This window comes from Trematomus bernacchii, unplaced genomic scaffold (assembly GCF_902827165.1).
Source record: "Trematomus bernacchii unplaced genomic scaffold, fTreBer1.1, whole genome shotgun sequence".
Lineage (NCBI taxonomy): Eukaryota > Metazoa > Chordata > Actinopteri > Perciformes > Nototheniidae > Trematomus > Trematomus bernacchii.
Window position 1 is genome coordinate 22631214 of NW_022987720.1, and position 20959 is coordinate 22652172.

Consider the following 20959-nt stretch of genomic DNA (forward strand, 5'->3'; position numbering starts at 1 on the left):
AGAGAGCCTCCTCGATGCTCGATCCTCGGTCCTCGATGTGCATTTAGAGAACTGAGATGTCCTTCAACATGGCACGCTGAAATCCATTTCCGGGTCACTACCGGAGGACCGAGGAGTCGAGGAGGGTAAATTAGAGAAATGAGAAACCTTCAACGAGTAAAAACCTACTTAATTAAAAAATATGTATAAAAAGTTCAAATTTGTTGAACTTTGACAGTGCAGCCAATAGCTGCTGAAAAATGCTTAAACTGAAGAAATTAAGAAACAACCACAAAACTTACTTTCTGAATTTCCATAACTCTACAAAAAACAAAGTTGCCTAATAAGCCAAGAAACATTTGCTTTGTTAAACATCAGAATGCGGAGGCAGATACAAGGTTTGTTTATAAAAGCACTGATATAGTCTTTAAAGTGGAATCCTCTGCTAGCAGTATTAGCATTGTAGCTAAGACTGTAGCTTTCTGCTTTAATTTGCATACACATTAGATAAAGAGGGAATAAGTTTACTATTTGAACAGGTACACTTTTTATATTAAGACTTAAAATGACTCGGTAAACATGCAGGCATTTTCTCTCTATCTCTCTCTCACAAACATTTTTCAAATATAAGGCATCGATTTTTTTACCCTGGACAATCTTGAAGTAGTGCCAGTTAATAAGTGGTGATATATTTTCAAAATGTCCTCTCCTGATTGCTGCACAGGATCCCTTTTAAAATGAGTAAGAGGTTATTGGGAAATAAGATGAATTAAGTAAAAAATTGACCTGAAGTTAAGAAATGTGTTTATTGCTGATAACTAAATGTCGATACATTTATTGAGGTTTATTCTTTACATTAAAACGTCAATGTAAATTCCCTAGAATAAGAAAATTGATATAAAATAGTCTAAAAGAAATAAATGTTATTACTTAATAAGCAAATATCATCATAAACCAGAGATGATAGAGGGTATTGAAACACCTTTGACAGGCATTGTTTTTTTCCTAGTCAATATTAAACAATATAAACGTAATGTGTGAATTAAGGACAAGTTAGAGGTAAAACATTTAAATACTTTAAACTTGATTTATTTTAAAACATATAAACACATTAAGGGTCAACGATTATTGTTGCTTAAAAATACTGTACACTAAGAATCCCTTAAACATGTCCTTACAGCTGCGTTCCCTAAAATTCCTTCTTGGGGAGAATCAAAGTAAATGAGTTACAAGATAAGTTTTGCCAATGCCATTAATTACAATCATTGATTTAGTTTAAACTGCACTTAATGACTGAACCTGTCAATGATTGTCAATAGTGTTTGACACACTCCCCTCAGATAACAGAGTCAGAGCAGGTTGGAGGAATGTCATTGATTTAATGAACATACAGCACAGAAACACTTTCCCACTGCTGAGTCCAGGAGATCCTTTCTAAAGTACAAGCTTAGATTTCATGAACAAATGTAATTCTTACAACTGATCTGTAGCTGCAGCCCAGTTTAAATTGCCACCATATTTATTCAGTTTTATGTAGACGAAAACACTCTGTTTAATGCATTTTTGTCTCTTGTGCAATCTAAATGAAAGCTGATTGTGCATGCCTCTGTGTCTGACAGAAACAGACAATTGACTTAAAAAAGCTCTCTCTTTCTGACAGACTGACATGAGAAGAAAAGCTACATTTCCACGCTCCGGTTGCTCCTTTTGAGTCCAGATCACTCACACGGATTGGTGTGCCAGGTAGCACAAAGGCTGCAGGATTACAAGTGAGATTTGGTTGATGTCTTTTTAGACTTCCTATTGGTTAAAAAAGGAAAATAATGAATTGACGTCATACTTTTTGTAGCTTTCCGTTCCTACCCACCACAACTTTGAGCAAGAAAAGAAGCTAAATAAGAAAAAAAGAAAGATAACACCTTGAAAAAAGTTAGCTGTTAATTAAAGGGTTTTCTCTTCCACTTTTCCCACACATCGCTTCAACGTGGAAATATCTCGCTGTCTCGCCTCTACCTGTTTCTCTTCCTCTTCTCTTCCCGTTGCATCTTTCAATGGACGCACTGCTTGTCACTGTTCATGCATCATGTTAAACTAATTGTTATCTGTAGGCATTTACTTTACCAGAAAATGATTTTACGAATAAAGAAATAGTACATTTTAATTTCTTTTTTGTGGAGCATTATATTAGATGATTATGAGGGTGCTATCAATCTACTCTACAAGTATTTTTAACAAGCCGCTATGCCTTTAATCAGCAGGCCACCCACGAATGATGACATCACAATCATTTAAGTGTAGACATAGATTGACATGTGGCCTTATTTGACTGTGACTCAGTGTTATAAAAACTAAAGTAGGAGCTCAAAATTATGACCTGCACTATTTGATTTACATCAGGATCCAAAGTTCTACCAGGCTAATTTTATTTTTTACAACAGTGATATAATAGTTTTAATCATTAACTAACTCCACATAGTATACAGGGCACCAAACATGCTGTTCATTTAATCACTCATCTTTAGCAGAATATATGTATTGCATTCAGCATTGTGTGTAAAAGAACAGTACATCTATAAATCCCTGGATTGTTTTCAGTTCACGTTGAGAGGCAGCAGCTTCACTCATTGCTTACAAAGAACACAAGGCGTATGGAGTAAACTGTGTCCAGGGTGTAAACAATGACGTTGAATATCGTCATGAAGGTGACCACCACCAGTTTATCCCAGGGACAGAGGGAGGCACAGGTAATGGGTCTCTTATTATTGCGGAAACTGTACAGTGGCCAGATCACCATTGCTGTTGTATACATCACCGCTGCCAAAATGTTATAGACAATCACAACTTTGTCAAAGTACGGAACAAAAGAGGTCAGCTGTGCAGTGGTGATCAGGATTATGAGGAGGGCGAAGATGAAGCACAAGGAGTACGCGGCCACGCACCACTGCAGTCCTGGGGAGCTTGAATACTGTCCTGTCTCCAGGGACATGAAGATGAGACAGGCGAGGAACGTCTCCAGCATCTTCATGATGCCGGGCAACGTGGAGAGGAACCCGATGTTCTGCCCGCTTGGACGAAGGCGAGTTAAAACCACCTCGCCTGCGTACACCCCGAAACAAACCCAGGACACAACAGAGGCTCCGATCTGGCGGTGGCAGGTCTTGCAAGTGAAAAATGTGGGGTATATGATGGAGACGGAAAGACACATGAGAGTTGACAGCATGGCAAAGCCAGTGGTGAAATCGTCCCAGGCAAAAGGTAATTTGGCGTTGACAGTTGTGAACTCCAGGATGAGAATGAGAAGGGTGAAGAAGAAGCAGAAACACCAGGTGAACATGCACCACGCCCAGTAGGGAGACTGTACGTAGCCCACTGTTGCCACCAGGCTAAAACACATACAGGTGAGGATGGCCGCCATTATTCGCATGATGCCCACTGGCTGAGTGAGCGCCCGCAAGTCCACACCAATCATGGCTGCACAGGATGAATCTGTTTGACCCCAAAAAAAAAAATGTTTCCAATGTCAGATGATTCTTCTCAGTGCACCCCTCGTTCAGCAAGGCCTTGTTTTTCAAACCAGCTCCTGTCAAAGAAATCCATGTAGCCAAGAGCTCCTGAGCAGGTGTGTTCTTTGAAACAGAAACTCAAAGTGTGGTGGGTGTATACTCAAACAGAGCATCCCAGGCTTATCTGCACAGTTTATGGCCCGTGTTTGACTTTACGGATTGGATACAGGTTGTCTGTTATCATATTCATCTCACGCCACTCACATTGCACTCTGGTCCTCAGTGCAAGCCTTGTTCAGAAACTAATCTCCAATACAATGATGGGGTGTAAGGTCAAGTCCTACGGAAAATCACACCTAACCTGTCATGGATATCTGGATCCAAAGATAGATCTCATCTTTGTCCCTGGGTAGTTTAATAACGTTTTTTAAATCAAATATATAGTTTTTTAATTGAAGTGTATAAACTTGTCAGTTAACAGCATAAAAACACCCCATGGTATACTAGTTAGAGCCTTTAGCCCCATTTATTAGAGTTGACTTTAACTACATTAAAATAACGTGAAGAAAGTTTATATTATTCTATTCCACATAAAAAAGAGAAAAATAACAATAGATTGTTTAGTGTATTTACTCAATGTTAGTCATTACATCAGTGTTTACATTGCCCTCTACCAAAAGCAAAATATACTGTTAAAACTCAAACTCACTTTCTATACATTAAGCCAAGAAGCAAAACAAATTATAAAAAAATCAACCTTGTATATGACAACAAAAGCACTCATTACAAAATAGATATGTTGTATTTGGCTGCCTTTGGTACCCTTGAAGTTTGCATTATGGTTTGGGTCCAAAATAACATTGTGTAATGTGGTCGATAACCTATAACTTATAGACACAGAAAGCCCTTTTTTTAAATTGATGTTTGATTTTATTCTCTCTCCTTCTCTTTATTTGTGTTTACAAGATAATTATTATTTCTACTCGTGATTCTCCATTTTTACTATAGAGGGCAGCAATGCTTGGACTGGAGTAAGATTGTGTATCTAACCTCAAAAGATATTATTACGATAAGCAAAACAGACTTTAATCCTGACCTATCACTCACTTTCCTTTGTTAAAAAACACATTTACCGTCACTACTTTTTTTATTTTGACGTTTCATCATTAAATGTGGCAACACAGAGGAGTGACTACATATCATGATAGAGAAAAGTTTGTTTATACGAAAAGCAGCAAAGTTTGAGTGGAGTTGTGGAAGGTATACACACTTTGGCACACCTTTGCAAACATCCTTAGAAAAGGATAGGAGAGGGGCAACTGTGCCTGTTTAAACATTACACAGTTTATTAAGTCATTAAACATATTACTCATTTACAAGTCCAAATCCAGGAATGTTTTTCATTTGTTACTGAGGTGCTGAAACAGTTAAGAAATAGTTACACTTGCGTTGTTGACACATTTACCGTCACTACTTTTTTTATTTTGACGTTTCATCATTAAATGTGGCAACACAGAGTAGTGACTACATATCATGATAGAGAAAAGTTTGTTTGTACGAAAAGCAGCAAAGTTTGAGTGGAGTTGTGGAAGGTATACACACTTTGGCACACCTTTGCAAACATCCTGAGAAAAGGATAGGAGAGGGCCAACTGTGCCTGTTTAAACATTACACAGTTTATTAAGTCATTAAACATATTACTCATTTTCAAGTCCAAATCCAGGAATGTTTTTAATTTGTTACTGAGGTGCTGAAACAGTTAAGAAATAGTTACACTTGTGTTGATGACACAAATCACACTTTTATTCCTATTTCAAACACTGGAATTTACAACGATATACACTACATGAGTTTGCAACTGAGACTATCACTGTCATATCAATGCTGTATCAAAAATAACGGAATTAATAAGAGTCAATTGAGAATAATGCAAGTAAAAGGGTATAACAATAGATTGAGATAACATCTTCTTAATGTTAAAAACTAGACACAGGACTGTTATTCCATGTCCTTAGAGAATGTGACATCAATAAATAGAAGTCAACAAATAAAAACTAAGATTGACAAAGAGTGTCAGGGTTATCATGAACAAAATACAGTGAATCTTTAACAGTAGTTATCAAAGAGCTGCTTTATCTAAGTTCTGGTTGACATTTGACACCTGAACTATGATGCGTTTTGCAACCTATGTTCTGCTAACAAAAAACACCAGCCTACAAGAATAAATAGTATCGGCAATGTAAGCACCAAGGTTAAAAGCGGTCATGAAGGAGATAACCACTAAATTATCCCACTGACAGAGAACACCTGCCTTGCAAGAGCTCGGCCTGGGATTGTTCCGGAAGCTGTACAACGGCCAGATGACCACAGCTGTGAGGTACATCAACACCGCCAACACGTTGCATGCTGTCAGGACTTTGTCAAATGGTGCGGGGAAGAGAGACAGAAGGCGGCAGACGGTAAAAATGATGACGAGGAGGGCAAAGATGAAGCAAATGGAGTAGACAGCGACACACCACTGGAGCCCTGGATAGCTAGAGTACTGGGGGTGGTCCAAGCAGATGAAGATGATGCAGGCCACGAAGGCCTCCAGAACCTTGAGGAGGCCCGGGACTGTGGACAGGAACCCACTCAGCTCGCCGGGTTTAGCTCGGGTCAGCCCCACTTCAACGGCGTACAGGATAAAGACCAGACAGGAAGTGACTGTGGCACCGATCTGTCTGCTGCAGCTGGGGCAAGTGTAGAATCTGGGATAGATGATGGACGCTGCTAGCACCTGTGTGAGGAAAAGGTAATTATAAGAATGAGAAATGATTAATTCTAACCTTACTGTCAGTCTTTTTTACTTATAAGAACAATTGCACACTTAAAGGTGGGGTATAGGTAAGTTTGAGAAACCGGCTCGAGATACACTTTTTGTTATATTCCATGGAATGCTCTTAACATCCCGATAGCAATGAATATCTTAAAGGGGACCTATCATGCAAAATGCACTTTTGTACGTCTTTTATACATGAATATGTGTCCCCGGTGTTCCAGGGAACTCAAGTGTCAGAAAACACAACCCTCTCTATTTTCCTCCATACCCAAATCTCTAAAAAAGGGGCTGCAACGGATCTGATAAAAACTGATCCAGATTTGAACACTGTCCTGACGTCAGGACAGTGGCGCTACGGCTATTGGGCCAACTCCACCAATCAGGAGGAGACAGCCACGGCCATTGCCGTTCGAAAGCGCTGGAGACGCTGTAGTACATATGCCAGGCCTGTAGGTGGTGCTGTTCTCACAGAATCAGCCCTTGCAAAAACAGAGCTAAAATGCAAATTGAGCTAAATGAGGCATGGCTAAAATGCATGATCTGTTTGGTATTTTGAAAAAAAAAAAGTATAAATATGCCTTATATAGGTATGGTCCTACACTATATTATTCAAATATAGCATGATAGGTCCACTTTAAGTGCTTTGACAAAAAATCCATAAAAAAATGTCATCTGTGGAAGCCGTAGTACTATAAAAAGCACGACCAATCATTTTAGCCGGCCCGGCTAAAATAACTGGATGGCCTACCTGCCTGTCAGCCTTCCATCTGTGCACCAACTTATCTCGTGCCCTCATTGGTCATGTGCGCGTTCGTGTGTGTTGGAGGAGGGCCTCTGTAAGGAAGTAGCAGATTTCTTCCGGCTGTGTATTTTCAAATTCTAGATCACTCGAGCTGGTTTCTCCAAAATTACCTACCCCACCTTTAATGTAAATGATATCCTACTCTTATATTTTGTTGGCTGTAATTTGCCCTTCATTGTGTATATTTGTCAGATAGTCTACAGATGTTTTGTCTTTTACTGTCAACATGTATATATTTCCCTTTTTTAGTTGTTTCATTTTTTATTTTGAGATGTTGATAAAAAAATGTTCACATTACGTGCAATGCCTTGTTTGAACCTGCTGCTTTGATGAAATGTTTTCCCAAATTGCGATCAATAAAGTTAATCTTATCTTGTTATCTCTTATTGATAACCCCTTTTGTAATATATTCGCAACAGTAACAAGTATATTAGCACCAGTAAATAATAAACATACATTTTTACAACAGCCTAATGTCAAAGTCAGTCAAATGTGATTATTATCATCTGGTTTGGGGAGCTGTGGCTATATTAAAATATACTTTTTTATGGTAATAAAACTCAGCTTCTCTAAATTGTAGGGGCTAACAATTTAAATACATTTTTCTTAAAAAGTACATCAATGAATTGTCTGATAAGGTGGATTTGTTCTCCCTCTGTACCATTATGTTCATATTTTCATCTTGGCTCACATACTGTATTTATTTAAAAGGTTAGCTCATTCATTTATGTTCAAATGCATCTTCTTTTCAACCTGTATACTTTAATATTCCCAATAACACTAATGTCACTGGCTTCAACAACAACCCATGACAAGTTTATAATACAAATATTTGTAAACAAAGACAAATGAGAACATACCAACCATTAGAGTTGCCAACATGGCAAAAGCGGCAGTGAAGTCCTCCCAGGAGATCGGCAACTTAGAGCTGAGGCTGAAGAACTCCAGGAAGAGTATGAGAAAGGTGACGCAGAAGCACAAGCACCAGGTGAACATGCACCACGTCCAGAAGGACTCGGCCCTGTTTCCCACTGAAGCCACCAGGCTGAATGAGATACAGGTGAGGATCAGCTCCAGTATCCGCACGATGCCCACAGGCACTGTCAGTGTCCTGAAATCCAGTGTCACCATGGTGGTTGTAATCCTGTTACTGTGGTTCTGGAGAGATATTTAATAAGATATCCTCTTTTCACCAGCTTGTTTCCTCTTCCTTCTTAATTTGTTTTATTATTTTTGCTTTCTCAGGCCTCGCAGCTCATCGGGTTAGTCCTGCCTGAATGACGGATACAGAAAAGGTGAATGCAGAACCAATGGCCGGTCCGTTGTCAACGCCCATCTGTACCTTCTTCCTTAAATGGTCAGTAAGGAAATGTTAAATAAGCGTGTGAGATATATGGAGAGTTTTTCTAGGGGTGGGGTATCTGGTGTTTCCCTTTTTTTTGTTGCTTATCAGTTGTATATATGGCATGGTCAATAAAATAATTCAAATGATTTACAGCAGTTGTGTCCAACAGGAACTGCACCCTATGACGTGTCCTTTCACTTCACCCTTTTTGTTATTCATTATGTTTGCCAACTTAACGGCTTGCCCACGCATCAATGGATTCAATCTGTAAATGCGTTATAGGAGGCTTAAAGGAATCTGGCCTCAGTGCTACAGAAGAATAATGTAAGATATACATGGAGCTTATATTAGTCTTTCACTGGATATGAAATGCAGGTGTGAAATACTGCATAGAGAATACATCTGAGGTATGATATTAATGTTGCTTTTTAGGACATGGATTAATCAACTAAGGGCTTTCAATTACAGTACTGTTCCAAATGAAATCCACTTTACTGCCAACTGTTTTAGATGCCCCCCCCCCCCCCCCCCACACACACACACACACACACACACACACACACACACACACACACACACACACACACACACACACACACACACACACACACACACATACACACATGCACGCTCCGACCCACACACACACTTAATGGTTTCATCTGAAAGTGTCCTTTATCTAACGGAACATTTAGATTAAATGTTGCGGTACAAGAAATATTTAAGAGTGGACAAAAATGTTCTAAGTGTTTTCGCCAAAATCTTAAAGAAAATGTATATAAAATGTGTTTGTGTTTTTATCCAGTCTTCATTGGAGTACCCATTAGAAGAAGAAAAAAGGTTTTGCCACATGATTCATTAGTCAAACCTCTTCAAACATGATTAAAATAAATCTCTATCTTGTTTAGATGAGTCTGCAATACTGTGACTTTGGCCCAAAATGGGTAGTGGTTATGATATGTTCCCATGAAGCAGGGGTCAATGGTTAACTCACAGCCTCTCCCATCCCCACCCCACCTTTCAAACACTGAGCCCTAACGTCTATAATTCCACAATCACAACCACCAGATATTTGTCCTTCGGATGTTCCTCCTTTTTCACTACTACTCACTGTTTCTGTATGTCACATTGAGCACCAAATAAAACACATTTGCTTTTATAACGTATTGATTGTGACCAAACACAGCTTAGTCAGTTTTTGTATAAAACATGTGAAGAATAGCAAACACTATTTAAGATCAGAAAACGAGGTCCAAGCAGAATAGGGCTGTCATGGTTTCTCTAAAGGGAATAAAAGACATTAAAAAAAATAAACTAATGATCTTATGATACTTGTAAGAGGCTTTCTAGGCATGATGCTACAACTACAAAGGTAGAGATAAGTTTGTCCCATTGTCAATGTTATGATATTGCTGTACTGTATTTCCTTTACACATGCAGTAGCACTGAATAGCATGCAGAGGCAGCCAAAACCTCAGATTCACTCTCCTTTGGAAAGCGCTTTGTTCGCTGGCCGTTCCCCTTATATAATGCTAACACTATATTGTATTGTGCAGATACATCACCACAAGTCTATACATTGTTTTTTCTTTATGGAAAATCCTAATCAGTTTACCTTTAAGCCCCAACCGAGACTCTACATAAAGCTGACCCACACAGGAAATCATAGTCAACACCATCTTTAATGTGTTCTGTTGATAATGTACATAACCGTTTACATTACTAGATTTTACACCGTTTAAAAAAACATACATTCAAAGTTCAAGTTTCTGGAGGCCAATATGATGTGTTTTATATATATTTAAAACAAAGTCTCAAACTGAAAAAAAACACCTATTTTTAAACTCAGATTTTTGTCACTTATCTTTCAACCAACACTCTGTAAAATAAACTGTAACAAAAGACTAAGACACAAAGAAAAATAAATTAATGCTGGCGAGAGGAAAGAGCTGCAATAATGATATATTGAAGACAGTAGAGGCACTGACGCTCTAATACGATTATTTGTCTGGTTTCCAAACAAAAGTTAACTGACAAGAGACAAAGAAGAGAGCTATCTCTAAAAGTCTCTTTGGGGTGTGACCGTCCTTGAAGACATTTCCCTGTCTGTCGATTGGCTTGTCTCCTGTGGGCTCCAAATCCAGTGTACTGTTTATTTATATCCTGTCCTGTCCCATCAAAGATTCATCCATGAAGACTGCCACAATATTCCTTCGACATGGTCTTACAATACCTCTGGCCTTAAACCCTTAGTTTATCAGAGCATCACAGAATCTCCTTTTATGACTTTGCATTACTGATAACAAGAGATAGATCAATAGAGAAAATGGGAGAAGGTCTTGGGCCTATCTGTAATTGTATAACCTCTGCAGGAGTCAGGAATTGCACTTTGTTAAAGGATATTTACTTTGATATTTCCAAATCATAGATACATTTTCATCAGAAATAAAGTAGTTTACAGCCATGTTTTAACCTATCCCTTCTATTTGTGTTAGAAGGTGCCCCTGTGTACAGCCTACTGCTAAAGGATAAAATGGCATGCTTGTTTTAATTTATGCATCCAATATGAAATATGTTACTGGAAGTTGTTTGGCTGTCTGCTTTTCAAAAGCTGCCTTCATTATACCTCTTTAGTCTTAGCCTAAAATTAGCTTAGTTTTATTGTTTCATGTGTTTCTCCCATGATCTGGAATACAGCCCATTGAATTTAACTCATGTTGCTCTCTCTGATGGTGTTAGGTCACAGCTATGCTCTGTCTCAGCTGACTCCCTGTGATGCTCACTTCCTGATTCACTGTATCCAGTATAATAGGATAACATAGAGATGTAATTGAGGCGAACCGATTATTTCACAAATGTGTGAAAACCGTTAACCAAACACTCTTTTATACTTACACAGCAGAAACAGAAATTATGTAGTAGGCACTAAAACAGAACTTTCTCCTAGTTGAAAGAAAACACTAACCTGTAATACTTCAAGAACAACACAAGTACCTAAAGCCTTAACAAACAATGTATGACGTATAACTTGCAAAGCCCTCCTCCTGTTGAGATGTGCTTAAACTGACCCCACATTCTGCTCTCTGTTAAGGATGGAGGGGGAACGGGCCTCAAACATTATAATTTTGCAAGTCTGCCGTCCTCTAGTGGCCATACATATGAACAATAGGAAATGTTTTCTTTGGATTCCCTTCCTATGTCGACCTGCAATTATCAAGTGTGGCTGTAGCGGAGTGCATTCCAGATGTAATGGGACATGTCCTTGTGACAGTCCTGTGACCTCTCGGTATCCTCAGCCCCGTCCTGACTGTCATCAGGAACTTCATGTGTCAAAGTCATGTGTTTAAACTTTAGAGGTTCACACAGTATGTGGGAGATCTAGTGTTGCAAAATAACACTCTCATTTCCTGCTTAACCATAAATTACAAATATTGACCTTTGGAAGAATCCTGCTTATAAAACAGAACTACTAACATAATGTTCTCCTCCGTATCATAACTTATTACTAAATAGTTGATCTGAATGTTGGATTCCCCATGTTAATACTTTACTTTCACTCCCTTACTTCTGCTTCTTACATCATTTAAATAAATACAAACCTGTTTTAATCCAAAATGTTATTTTATTGTTTAGAACTGCTCTACTTAGCCTTAAACGTGTGATGTCATTAAGTATAAAGTATTGAGCTGCTCCATAGACAATTTATATGGAAACTTTAAGAGACCCTTCCTCAGGGTGCTAACATATTTATAAATGTATTGTCTATGGAGCAGTCCCTGGCATTATACTTAGTGACAGCACCATTTTGAGTTTTAGATCTTTTGGATTTCTGAGAGAGTTGTTCATGTTAAGTCATACTTTTGGATTTTTTTATCCAATAGACATCATGTATTGAAATGTAAAAAGACCCACCAGGGTAGATTAGAAATGGTCACTAGGGAAGGAGGACAGTTCAACTTTTATTCATCCAGATGAAAGTGTAGGGAAAGCACAGTTACTGGTGTTACACGTCAGAAAACAACATGGATGTCAGTTTTTTTTATAGTGGGGAATAAAAGGCATGCAGCTGGTCATCTTTTTCACTATCGTAGCTTTAACCTCTTAAATTAAGTTTGGAATATCCCACACTATCTGGATGAAATAGGATTTTTACAGCTGAAAAACTTGAGGCTGGTTTCGTTTCCGTAGACATTCTCACATGGTTTTCATTAGGTGAGTCAGACTGAGATTAGACAACAGGAAACTACACAGGAAAAAACACGTACATACAGATGTTATCATGGCAGAGAGAGTTTAGTTATTATTCATCGACAAACAAAGTAACATTATTTTCTGTTAATCTGTCAAAAATAAGCCTTGGTCCCTAGTTAGAGTGTTTAGTACTACTAACTTTATGTACGTGTTTTTGTTGTTGTTTGTTTGGCCAACAAAAAAACATTTGTTCTTACAGGCGTCATTCACCATCTCTTTTTGCTGAATTCTGTGTTCATATTTGTTATTGCCTTTATGTTCATTATTTGAACAATGCTATACAAACACTGTATATTATACTAGTTATTCCTTTAAGACCCACCCATCCACAAAGAATGAAAGGGAGTGGAAGAAGGGAGGGTTTATCATGAATCTGTCGAGCTCCAGTCCGTCGACTGGATCCCAGTAACTGTAAGACTTCCTCGATAATTGTTTTTAGAACGCTCTCGCTTTTAATGCGTTTCTTCCTGCCTCACTCAGTGCCAAACAGCTCCAGTAGAGAGGCTGCGTGATTCTCCTTTATTTAGTTTGAAGGTAAGTGGTAGAAAACCTTTTATTTTTACAAATGCAAAGTTACATAATGATCAGCTGCTGTTGCTACTATGTTAGAGTATGTTGTTTATGAATGTGTATGTTGACCTGATTTAGCTGGTTATTAACCCACTTGTTTACAACAGATACAAAAAAATATAAACAGTGAATTGTCAGAAGTAGACATAAAAACCTCTATCTAGCCACATCGTCAAAGCAAAACAGGGCGAGGCACTAGTGAAATGGAAAATGGGCCAAGTTACTATTCAGCATGAGTCACAGGAAGTTAAACAGGGATTTACTGGCAGTCCAGAAGTATGAGCGAGAATGACCAGCATATGGAGACCACAATATTTCATAGCATCAAGTAGCACTTTACCAGTTTGCTTCACTTAAAAGGGTCTTAAAATGTCCATCTGGAAGCTTTTTGTTTATATAGCTGTCCGTTATGTCACTTTCTATCGCAGAATGAGTTAACACAATGGTGGTAGAGTCGATGACCCATATATCTAAACTCTATCTTTCCTAAAAAATGTGTCAACTAAACAGGATAACGGTAATTTGGGGAATTTTTTGACACCGGATCAGTTCCACATTTTGCAGAGAGTAACAGTCTGGAGTAGCCACAGGGATCTGATGAGTTTCAGACTAAAGGCTGCAAACCTCTTTTCAGGGTTTAAACCAACTAGTTTCACTTAGGCTGTTCTCATGCTCATGGCCTGAACAGCATGAAATCACATCCTGGCTGCTCAGAGTCATGGAAAAAGGCCAATTATTGCCTAACTTCTTATTACAACTGTTTGGTTTTTCGGCCCCAATAATCTGAAACCTTAAAGGGGACCTATCATGCAAAATGCACTTTTGTACGTCTTTTATACATGAATATGTGTCCCCGGTGTTCCAGGGAACTCACCAAGTGTCAGAAAACACAACCCTTTCTATTTTCCTCCATACCCAAATCTCTAAAAAAGGGGCTGCAACGGATCTGATAAAAACTGATCCAGATTTGAACACTGTCCTGACGTCAGGACAGTGGCGCTACGGCTATTGGGCCAACTCCACCAATCAGGAGGAGATAGCCACGGCCATTGCCGTTCGAAAGCGCTGGAGACGCTATAGTACATATGCCAGGCCAGTAGATGGTGCTGTTCTCACATAATCAGCCCTTGCAAAAACAGAGCTAGAAATGGTCAAATTGAGCAAAATGAGGCATGGCTAAAATATATGATCTGTTTGGTATTTTGAAAAAAAAAAGTATAAATATGCCTTATATAGGTATGGTCCTACACTATATTATTCAAATATAGCATGATAGGTCCACTTTAAGAATTAAAGAACATTTTTTAGTATTAGCAAATCAACCAGGACTAAAATCTTAAGGAAGGTCTTTTTGAGAACCTGGACAAGTATATCGCAACATTATCAAAAACGACTTTAATGGCCTGCTTCTCTCACTACAAGCACATGTTTCGTCTGGTATATTGCCTCTTTTTACTGTTTTATTTTGCCTGTCAAAGACCAGTAACAAGCCTGCTGCTACATGTCTCCAAAGTCACGCTCAGTTTTTTCCCTAGGGAGGAAAGTGCATTTGTTCAAGTAGTGTATTTTCCTAGCACTTGTTATGTACTTGAGTTTTTGCATTTTTTCAGTCACTTTGACGCCCTTCAACAAAAACTTCAGAGGCATACCACATTAAGTGAATGGTTATTTTACAGATTAAATACATACCTAATAACACACGATGCACAGTAATATATCAAACTAATAATAATAATGAATAAAATAAACAATACGATTATATCTTTACCAAATACAACAGTCAAAGTACTGCTTACTCATACTATTTAATACTTGGAGTATATGATAACATATATCATGTGTATGTAATAATGTCTTTACAATGTTACTTTAACTTCAAGCCATTACCGATGTTTTTATGATAATGTATAAATGAATGTGAAGATAGTCATTGTGGGTGTTCACGGTTGTTCACGGTTGTGTGATTTTGTAAAGAGGATGTGTAACCTGTCGTCAGTGCTATTCTTCTGCAAAGCTAAGTTAGTATGCGGAAGTGAAGCTGTGTTATAATTGAATTCCTCCTGCTGAAAGTGTATCAGTTTAATCAATACATCTGAGTTGAGCTTAATAAACCCAAGTGCTACTGTTTTGCTAGCTTCCTCTTTGCTTACATCTACATAACAATCCCCTTTTTCCTCTGGCTGTAATCCTAACCAAACCTAAAAAAAACGAAGGAAATTAAATTTTGGCTTCTCAAAGGGGTTACGTGATGCAATAAAGGTTAACTGCTTCTGGAGTAAGCTAGTGATTGGGAGCAAAGTGCTACTGGAGGAGGTATTCGGTGGAAGTTGTTGAGGAATTTGATTAGAGGTATACTTAACCTCGCGATCAGCCAAGTGAAGGGGAGGGCGTGAAAAACGGTTATGAAGCCTCAGTATCAACTGGTTCCATATCTTCAATAGTCAGATTACTCAAATCAGTTTAAAGGGCCTTGAAATTAAGTCTGGGCTTCTTGATAAGGTTTGGTAGTTGAAAAATATGGAGTATGTTCTCGTTGGAGAAGCAGAGGCAGAATTACAGTTTAGGATTCCTTAATCTGTATTTCTGTATCTGTATTGACACTGTCCTTTTTAAAGATTGTAACCTTTTTGTTAACATTATATGTAAACTATGCGTGCCATAAGTTGGAGGATGTGCTTCAAGACCTATGAAACAGACATTCAGTAAACTATTTAATTTCCCATTTCCTTTAACCTGTTATAATATTTATAAAAATAAAAATAATAAAATGACAATTTCTAGATACAGTACAACAGTAATCTTAGTGGTACAATGTTAAACCATGCATATCGAAGCATACCCTTCACCAGCTTTTCATCACACATGTAGCTACCACTATGTAATGAAAAGTGTTCACATACTGTTTGTGCTGTACTGTGTTTCGTGGCAGCAATACAATGCATTTTACGTTTATAACTACCTTTAAGACTTAGAGCCTTTTGATTAACCAACAAAAATACCCTTTTCTCATCCGCAGTACATTTTTTGAAGATGGAAAAAGAATACCCACCACAGCAACAAGCTCCACCTTACCCTGGGCCGCCTATGAACTATGGCGGTGCAATGCCACAGCCAGGGCCGAACGCTCAGCCGGGCTACTACCCCGCAGCACCCCCACCCATGCAGGGAGGTTTGTGTCTGCCCTACTGCTTTCAAAGATGATAATCTTTTTAATGTCCTTTTAACCTTGCCCAGGATTATGAGACCAACAACACAATTTAAAGGGGCCCTATTATGGGTTTGGGGGGTTTCCCTTTCCCTCCAGTGCAGCTATAGGTTTTTGTGGTGGTGGTCTGCAAAGGCTAAAATCCCAAACTTCCCTTTCTCCCCCCCCCCTGCCTGGAAAACGTCTCAATTTGACTCGTTAGTTCTCTTCCGAAATAAGCAATCAATCAATCAATCAATCGATCAAAGGTTTATTTATATAGCCCAATTTCACAAATGAACATTTGTCTCGGGGGGGCTTTACAGAACATAGTGACATCACCATGTAACACTCTGGCTTCTATTGGCTAGCGCTCCTTCACATTATACGTGACAGGCTTAGGGGCGGGACATCTCTAAGCTATTGACCAATCACAACAGAGCCGGCCAGCTAACCAATCAGAGCAGACTCTGGTTTCAGACAGAGGGTGAAAAGAGGTTCTGCAGAGAAAAATAAAGCACTTTTTCAACATTAAAACATGTAATCATGTCACAGAACAGGCAACATCTGCTCTTGCTCTGACACAAGCACACTGTCAAACATTCCTCATACACTTTCAGATTGAAGGCTTGCAGTGCTGCCTCTGTGCTGTAAACACTGTATAATATAAATAAACGGTGCATTATTAAAGATCAACAGTCAGTTGAAGTTGCACGACACAGTGAAAGACCTTTCTTTAGGGAATACCCTTTTGTTATGACGACATGCAAGTATGACTACAATGTAGCATAAAAGAGCCCCTTTAACATCTTTCCTTTGTCAGAAAATGTGTGTATACTAATGTCTTGCTTTGTAAAGCCTTAACAGAACATTTTATATACTTAAACACCAAAAAAGCAAAACGTGATTTATACAATAATAGATCAAAATCCCCAAAATATTAATAAATTAGATTACTACTATTGCACTTGTATGCGCTTTATGCTATGAATATAATAATACAGTACTTTGGTAAAGGTGATTTAAAGAAATATCTGCTCTGATCTGACTTTCCTGATTTGATAAATGTTGTTTCATCTGCCAGATGCTCCAGCCACTGCTGTTCCTGCCACAACAGGTGAGACCAAGCACAATCTGTCCTATGTGAAACACAATACACATACAGATAGTGAACATGTTTCTGTTCCAGCTTGTGGAGTTAGAACTGCCCCTGCACAGAGCCTCAGAGTCAGTGGGTGAAGTCCTCAGTTTCCTACCAAAGTTATCCGAAGAATAGTTCATTTGTTTCGGATGTGCATAACAAAAAGCTATTGTCCACTGTCTCTTTTTGTGGCTTGCAGTCACATTTTGAGTATTTCTTGTTGCAACAGATGTTAGCTATTCCAGTTAAAGAACTTCTTTAGGTTAGCTCCAAATATAAATACATATAACAACATAATAAGGTGACAGTGGGCTTGTTTAATGAAGGATGGGTCAGATTAACACACATTTAGATATTTTTCATGTTACTGTCTCTTAGTTTCCTTCGACACCTTGAGTCAAATCTGAGCTTTCCAGTACTCTAAATATCTATAATGTATTACTATAAATACCCTCAATGGTTGGGTGGCTCACTGACAGCAACTCCTTACCAAAATACAGATGGTGTTCTATTAGCAGCCTCTGCTGGTCATGTTGATTCAGTGCATTCAGTAAATTGTATTCTCGAATCTTTGAATGAATGCCCAAAAATGGAAATTCTACAGAAACAAAAGATACATCCGCCTAGCTGGCTGGAACATGGATTACGAAATGATGTGTTAAAAAAATGAAATAGGTAACTCTTAAAATATATTCAGTTTATTGCTTCTGGTTTTCAATGATCAAATGTTGCTGTGAGAAATGGGGCATTGTACTCATTTTAAGCAATTTGTGCATTTGTCATCCTCAGTGACTCACGTGATTGTAGGACATGTACTACATGACGTCCCAGGACAAACTGTCTGTCCCCACTGCCAGCAGTCAGTGATCACCAGTACAGAGCGCACAGCAGGCCTAATGACCTGGGCTATCTGTGCTGGCCTCGGCCTCTTTGGGTAAAAACAACAATATTTTCTTGTAGTGTCTGTTTTATGGGGGGAAAATGTTTCTGAAACACACCAGAAGATCCTCCTTTAAAGGTCACCTATTATGCAAAATCCACTTTTTCGTGTCTTTTATACATAAACATGTGTCCCCTCTGTGTAAAGAGATTCTGAAATGTTCAGGAAAAAAGATTCACCCACTTTTTGTCCTGATCCATTTATATAAAAACCTGTCTGAAAATGAGCTGATCAGATTTTGGCCACTTTATGTCATAACGTTTTTTGGTTTGTGTAACCATTAGCCAATCAGCAACCAAGGTAACCCCCCCCCCCACCTTATCACCTGAATCTCCTCCTAGAGCACCACTGTGGTGACCAAATATCTCTCAGAGGGGCGTTGGGAGTGGCTCCTTATTTTCATCTAAGTAACAGACAGAGAATCAGCACTTTTGAAACAGGGCTGAAACAGAGGGGATTATGGGATGCTGCAATGAACTGTTTGGTATTTCGAGCCAAACACTTCAGAGACATGTTTTGCATATATCTGAGACCTATAATATATTGATGAAAAACAGTATAATAGGGGACCTTTAAGAACTGTTGTTAATTGTAGAGTTACTGTACAATTGACGTTGTTTCCTCCTACAGGTGTTTTCTTTGCTGTTGTATACCATTCTGCGTTGATTCCTGTCAAGATGTGGAGCACCGTTGTCCTTCCTGCCAAAGAGTCATCTACGTTTACAAGCGAATGTGAAACCAACTGTGATTAAGGAAGAAGACCTACATTCTTATCTGCAGCTTTACTTGCTCTTTGATTATTTTTACACTGATCAAAATTATACCCTAAAATACATTTATCCTATTGCTGACATTGTCATAGTCATTTTGCTACTTTTTCACAATTCAATGCTAATGACATAAGCCTCACACTGCAGGGAGTCATATTAAGCAGTGAGTGGTGAACTTGTAATTCAATAAAAAACTGATGCCATTATTATATTATTTCATAATACAAACACAAACAATTATGTTGATGAAAGATATACAAAATAACTGTGTCTTCTATAGTTATGAGTCTCTGTAAAACCAAGACAACAAGATTAACCACTGATAAGAGAAAACAGATGTTGTAATTTTTATTAGCAGTTTTAATTTTGTATTCACCAATAGTTCTTACACATGTGGTCGACACGGATATACTCACAAAAGAAACAGTAAAGATAACAAAGCATAAAAGGGTACACATTTGTGAGTGTAGAGAGGGTAGAATCTGTTTGGATAATTGTCCTGCAGTCTTTGCAGGATGGTTTGTTGAAATACATGTAATTCTTATTCTATTGTTGTTTTATTTTGGCATTGCCTCAGAGAAATCATGTTTTGTTAAATTCTTCAAGGTAATTTTTTTGGAAGGCTGTTGTTCCTTTGACATGTGTGCCATTGTGGTTTGCTGATCTTTTTTCAACGTTTATCTATCCAACTAATCCTCTAATAACTCCAAATATGAATAGCCGAGTATTGATTTCTAATCTGCTGTTCCTAGACCTGCTCTTATTAGAGAAGCACTGAGCGGTAAAACACCACAGCAACACTGATCGACATTATAATGTAAAATACACTTATCATGCTGAAATTGTCCTGGTTATTTTTGCTTTTTCACATTTGAATGCTAATGACATATGCCTCACACTTTGGGGATTCATAATATGCAGTGAGTGGTGAATTAGTTAAATAAAAAGCTGTTATATGAACATATTTTATATTATATTTGTATACACAAACAATCCTTTTGATGAAAGAAATACAAATAACTGTCTCTGTATATCGTGAATCACTGTAAAATCAAGACTACCATATTTTACTATTTAGTAAGGTAAACATTTTTAAAAGTATAGTTGCTTTTCTGTTTACTGCTTTAAGAAAGAAAAACAATCTAAACAAAGGTCCACAAACTAATCACGTTGTGGATCTTTTATCTAAGCAACCAGGAACGTTAGAATATAACATAATGCAAAGACGGAAACATGGTCATTGAAGTTAAAGATGATAATGTTGTAAAACGGTATGAGAGACAGAAAATGTACGACAAGTCAGTCTCGGGCATTTGTCTGAAGACTGAGTGTAAATAACCCAATTTGTGTTCTTTGAACCTGAAAAGGATATTGCATTGTTTTTGTTACTTTCATTGCTATTACATGTTTTAATCGTAATTTAAATCAACTTCCTGTTTTTTTTAGACATGCTTTTATTTTGAAAGCGACTTTGAGCTATTAATAGGAAGTTACTGTTCCCCAAAGAAAAACTTGACGGAGATGAACCAAGCCCCCAGGAAGTGCGCCGGACTCAGATGAAAATATTCGTGCTGGCCAAACGGCGGTACTACACTTCCTTTTGGTTGCCAGGCCCGGAAACACTTTTTCCCATTGACTTACATGGGGAAAGAGTGG

The 20959-nt window shown here is 38.2% G+C and overlaps 3 protein-coding genes across 3 annotated transcripts; 1 reads left to right on the forward strand and 2 right to left on the reverse strand.

Annotated features, from left to right (window-relative positions):
• Nucleotides 1–1076: 1076 nt before the first annotated feature.
• Nucleotides 1077–3610, reverse strand: LOC117492264 (myeloid-associated differentiation marker-like). Its single transcript, XM_034142416.1, has one exon. The coding sequence runs from the start codon at nt 3446–3448 to the stop codon at nt 2597–2599; it is 852 nt and encodes a 283-aa protein (XP_033998307.1). The 5' UTR covers nt 3449–3610; the 3' UTR covers nt 1077–2596.
• Nucleotides 3611–4723: 1113 nt separating this feature from the next.
• On the reverse strand, nt 4724–8379 carry LOC117492320 (myeloid-associated differentiation marker homolog). Its single transcript, XM_034142493.1, has 2 exons — nt 7967–8379; nt 4724–6258 (listed from the first exon to the last, which is right to left on the reverse strand). Exons 1-2 carry the CDS (start codon nt 8231–8233, stop codon nt 5668–5670), a joined length of 858 nt encoding a protein of 285 aa, XP_033998384.1. The 5' UTR covers nt 8234–8379; the 3' UTR covers nt 4724–5667.
• Nucleotides 8380–13040: 4661 nt separating this feature from the next.
• LOC117492958 (LITAF domain-containing protein-like) lies at nt 13041–20296 on the forward strand. Its single transcript, XM_034143400.1, has 5 exons — nt 13041–13232; nt 16285–16437; nt 17537–17569; nt 18383–18527; nt 19164–20296. The coding sequence occupies exons 2-5, from the start codon at nt 16299–16301 to the stop codon at nt 19267–19269; spliced, it is 423 nt and encodes a 140-aa protein (XP_033999291.1). The 5' UTR covers nt 13041–13232; nt 16285–16298; the 3' UTR covers nt 19270–20296.
• Nucleotides 20297–20959: the final 663 nt, after the last annotated feature.